The 4367-nt window shown below is 31.8% G+C and overlaps 1 protein-coding gene across 1 annotated transcript; it reads left to right on the top strand.

Annotated features, from left to right (window-relative positions):
• The first annotated feature begins 476 nt into the window (after positions 1–476).
• On the top strand, positions 477–1124 carry LOC124419204. Its single transcript, XM_046947817.1, has one exon. The coding sequence runs from the start codon at positions 477–479 to the stop codon at positions 1122–1124; it is 648 nt and encodes a 215-aa protein (XP_046803773.1).
• Positions 1125–4367: the final 3243 nt, after the last annotated feature.

Here is a 4367-nt window from a genome sequence, read left to right as displayed (position 1 = left end):
TTTGGTTTTGATTGAAGACACAGTTCTTTCTATTGGTGGTCAAAATTTAGAGGAGTATGGAATGCCAAAAGCATCAAGATTGAATAATGTGGTGGCTAACAGAGAATACCTAGCAGAAACAAACTATAATGTGACTGAATTGCAACAAGAGGTGGTTACTGCACATTCTTTTCTAACAAATGATCAGCAAGAAGTATACGACCAAATCATTAGCAGCATTAAATGTGGTAATGATGAACTAATATTTTTTGACACCCTAGGTGGTACAGGAAAAACATATTTAATACATCTTCTTCTAACAAAAGAGCGTAGTCATGGTTATATTGTGTTGGCAGTAGTATCATCAGGTATTGCAGCTACACTACTAATCGGAGGAAAACCTGCCCATTCAACATTTAAAATTCCTCTCGATATACAGCAGTTAGAAACTCCAATATGTAATATCTCAAAGCAAAGTTGTATGGAATGAAAGTACAATGGCCCATAAATGTGGATTTGAAGCTGGAATTACTGTATTATTAGCTGGAGATTTTCGCCAAACTCTTCCAGTTGTGCCAAGAGGAACCAGAGCTGATGAAGTCAAAGCTTGCATTAAGTCATCGAATCTATGGCAGCATACATTAAAGCCTTCTCTCTATGGAAATATGCTCATCCATCTGAGAGGAAATAACTCTGCAATAAATAAATTTTCTGAAATACTATTAAAAATTGGTAACGGAAATTATCCTCAGGTTGAAGGTAAACTGATTATACCTTTAGAGCTTGGCGTAGTAGTAAATACATTGTCTGAGTTAATGGCTGAGATATACCCTGATATATGCAATATCAACAAAAAATCAAATGACTGGTTATGTGAACGTGCAATCTTAATACCCAAAAATGATAGAGCTGCAGCAATTAATGACAATTTGTTGAATTTATTTAATTCTCCTGAAATGGATTATAACTCAATAGACTCAGTTATACAAGCAGAAGATGCAATACACTATCCTGTAGAGTTCCTAAATTCTTTAAATCCACCAGGATTTCCAAATCATCAAATTAATTTAAAAATTGAAACTCCTATTATGCTGTTACGAAACTTACCCCTCCAAAACTTTGCAACGGAACACTTTTGCGTGTAAAAGCACTACATAAAAATGTTATAGAGGCAATCATTTTAACAGGCTGTGCTGAAGGAGATACAGTTTTTATTCCACGTATACCGCTCAAAACTTCCAATTATCCATTTGAATTTAAAAGACTACAGTTTCCGCTTAAAATATCATTCGTCCTTACAATAAATAAATCCCAAGGACAGACCTTAAAAGCCGCCGGTGTAGAGTGTTTTTCACATGGTCAATTTTATGTAGCATGCTCAAGAGTAAGTTCCTTTCATCTGACGGAAAAACCACTAACGTTGTATATAAAGAAGTTCTTCGTTAAAAGATTTCCTTTGTGTCTGTTGATCTTACCTCTCTCTTACCTCTGCCATTAACAATTTACCTATGCTGAAAATACTTTTAAAATAATTCAAAATATCTTTCCAATTACTACCACCAATTAATGTCTTAAACGAAATTCACAAGCCATTGTTAATAAATCCCTACAGTCAAACAAAAAATTCCAATACCGATTTTTTACCAAGTCAATTTCAATATCGAATTAGGTAATGTTACATCTGTCAAAAAAATAATAATAGTATTTCTAAAGGAAAAAATTCTAGCCTCCAATTACTCACTACCTTCTCCCAAAAACCACTAATGTGTCTACAAAGAAGTTCTTCGTTAGAAGATTTTCTTTATGTGTGGTGATCTAAACTTTGACGTTTACAACTTACCTATATTGAAAATATTTTTTAAGTATTAAAACAAATCTATATCAAAAGCCACGGTTAATGAATCCTAAAGCCAAATTGAATTGGTAAGGTTCTTTTTAATTTATAATGTAACAATAGATAATAAATATAAATAATTCTATAGGAACATCTCAATTACTCCCATCAAGTAATTAAAAAAGTAATCACTAGCACTATTGAATTATCATTTTGAAGGCGCATACATAAATATAATCGATTTTAATTCACAATCAAGTAACAAATCAATCAAATTAGAAGCCACTGTTTGTTAATGAAATATTACATTCAAAATAAATTATAAACCCATATTTTCTTTTGAGTGAAATTACAAATATATAAAGTAAGTGCTTAAAATATGTTATATTTATAAAAATAGAATAGTATTTATTTATGGCTTAATTTTTTCAATGTCCGTTTCTCTAGCAAACTGATTGTCCTTTAAAATAAAACAGAGGTGACGAATCTCATTATAACAAACCATTTTAAAAGGAATATACTATAACAAAAATGACTAAGTAATATTAGACAATGAAAACCCGTTGAAAAAAACATCATGCAATGCCTTAAAAAAATTATTTTTATGAAGATACAAGAATTCTCAATTTTCAAGTTTCATTTAAGTCAAACCTTTCTTATAAATGCAACAAATATCCATAAAAAAAAACTTCAAAAAATAAAAAGGTAATTTAATTATATCTAAATGTTATTAACTCGATCCATATATGATGCGATGATAAAATTAATTTAAACATTACACAGTGGGAGAGAATCGAAATTTTTTGTCTGGTATTTCTGGTATTTCTAACCGGCTGATCCGATCGGGATAAAATTTGGCGTGAGCGTAGCGAAGAAGTTTTGAAGATGAACCCTGCAGATGCCCCAGGGACGGCGCTGTGGCGGCTCAAAGTAGGGTACCTACGACATGTCAAATTTTCAAACTCTTGCCATTTTTTGTTTTTTACCCAAATACAATATATATTTTCTGAATGCGCTCGACGAGAAAAACATGCTTGGACATATTACTTATCTCTTATAATATCCGAGTGATAGGCATTTAAAAATTTAGTGATACAAAATTTACCATACCTTGGTCCGCTTTTTTTTAATACCGGGCGTAATTAGTTAGACAACAAAATTTCCAATAATATACAAAAAAATTTCAGATCAATATCATTTACAGATCCAAAAATATACGTTTTTTTTAATTTAAAAATTAAAAAATTTTTAGATTTTTGCCGTTTTTTTTTGCCAAAAATGTGTCCTTACTCTTTTATTAATAAAATAAAATTTTCTTTAAGAACATATAACAATTTTATTTTTTTCTAAAAGGTATATTTGCGCAGAACGCTTTGGCGTAAAAAACTTGTCCTTTTTTTGAAAATGTTGCCACTGCGTCCTTCCGAATATTTTTTATCAAAACTTCAACTTTGGGCGACATGTTCTAAAATCCCAAAACTGGGATCAGAAAACTGAAAGCATTTTTAGAAACCTCAATATGTTTTATATTTACTCCAAAAGTATTTTCCCAGCCCTGAAAGAAATGTGGAGCCTATGGGCAAAAAAGTAAAAAATCTCATTTTGGCTGTGTTTATACTTTTTTATCTGGTAAATTAAAAATTAAGCATACTATTTCAGGCTCTCAATAAAATAATTTACCATATAAGGAACTGTTTTTATAAATTTGTTTTATAATTCCAAAAAATAGTATATAAGGAAGCGGTTTTCAACAACATTGACCAGTTGTGCATCGAACGTCAAAGGGTATACATGGAGCGGGTACCTACCATGCCGTGAATAATTATGCAGAAAGTCAAAGCAGAAAAACCTAGGCAAAGCCTCGTATTATCTCGGACATTCAGATACGTCCACCCGCTCATGCTCAGTAATATTTAGATTTAAGATATTTCTTGCAATTAATTATAAGATTCATCGTACGCCGATAACCGAACTTGCCGAAACCTGATACTGAGTTAAGTCGTCTGCAGCAATAGCCCATTCCACCAAAAACCCGACCCAAGACGAAATATACCGAAATCCGAAGCTAGAAGCCGATATAACTGTCGAAACGTTACATCTTATCGTAGCTATTCACTCGTATTATTTATCTTTCAAATTGTATTTTAAAGAATAAAATTCATTAAAGAGATTGTTTAAGTTAACCCCCAGAAAAGGTAAATATATCGTGTTATTACTTAAGGTTTGTAGATCCGACCCTGGACGCGACTAAGTTACCTCAGCCGAAGACAAAAACACGTTATAATATTCCAAGGAGTTTTAGGAGCGACACTTCTTATATCCTATACAGTTTACCATCAACGATTTTACTGACCATTTGGGAGGAAGCCAATTTACCAAGGAACTATAATTCCAAGACTATAATCTCTTTTTTTTGTGTTTTCCATTGCGTTTTCCATGATATATTTTATTATATAAGCAATTTATTTTTCTCCTGTGGTGTTGCCACTTAATTCTTAAAAACTCGAATTTTTTCTCTACCGTTGCTATTTTTTGTTGTTATCTGGACGGACGT

The sequence above is a fragment of the Lucilia cuprina genome, chromosome 4, assembly GCF_022045245.1.
Source record: "Lucilia cuprina isolate Lc7/37 chromosome 4, ASM2204524v1, whole genome shotgun sequence".
Lineage (NCBI taxonomy): Eukaryota > Metazoa > Arthropoda > Insecta > Diptera > Calliphoridae > Lucilia > Lucilia cuprina.
Note: the sequence above shows the minus strand (reverse complement) of the source record. Positions and strands in the feature narration are given on the sequence as shown.

Bases quoted from the DNA above. Each gene is read 5' to 3' on its own strand.
- LOC124419204 (XM_046947817.1), top strand. From the start codon at position 477: ATGGCCCATAAATGTGGATTTGAAGCTGGAATTACTGTATTATTAGCT.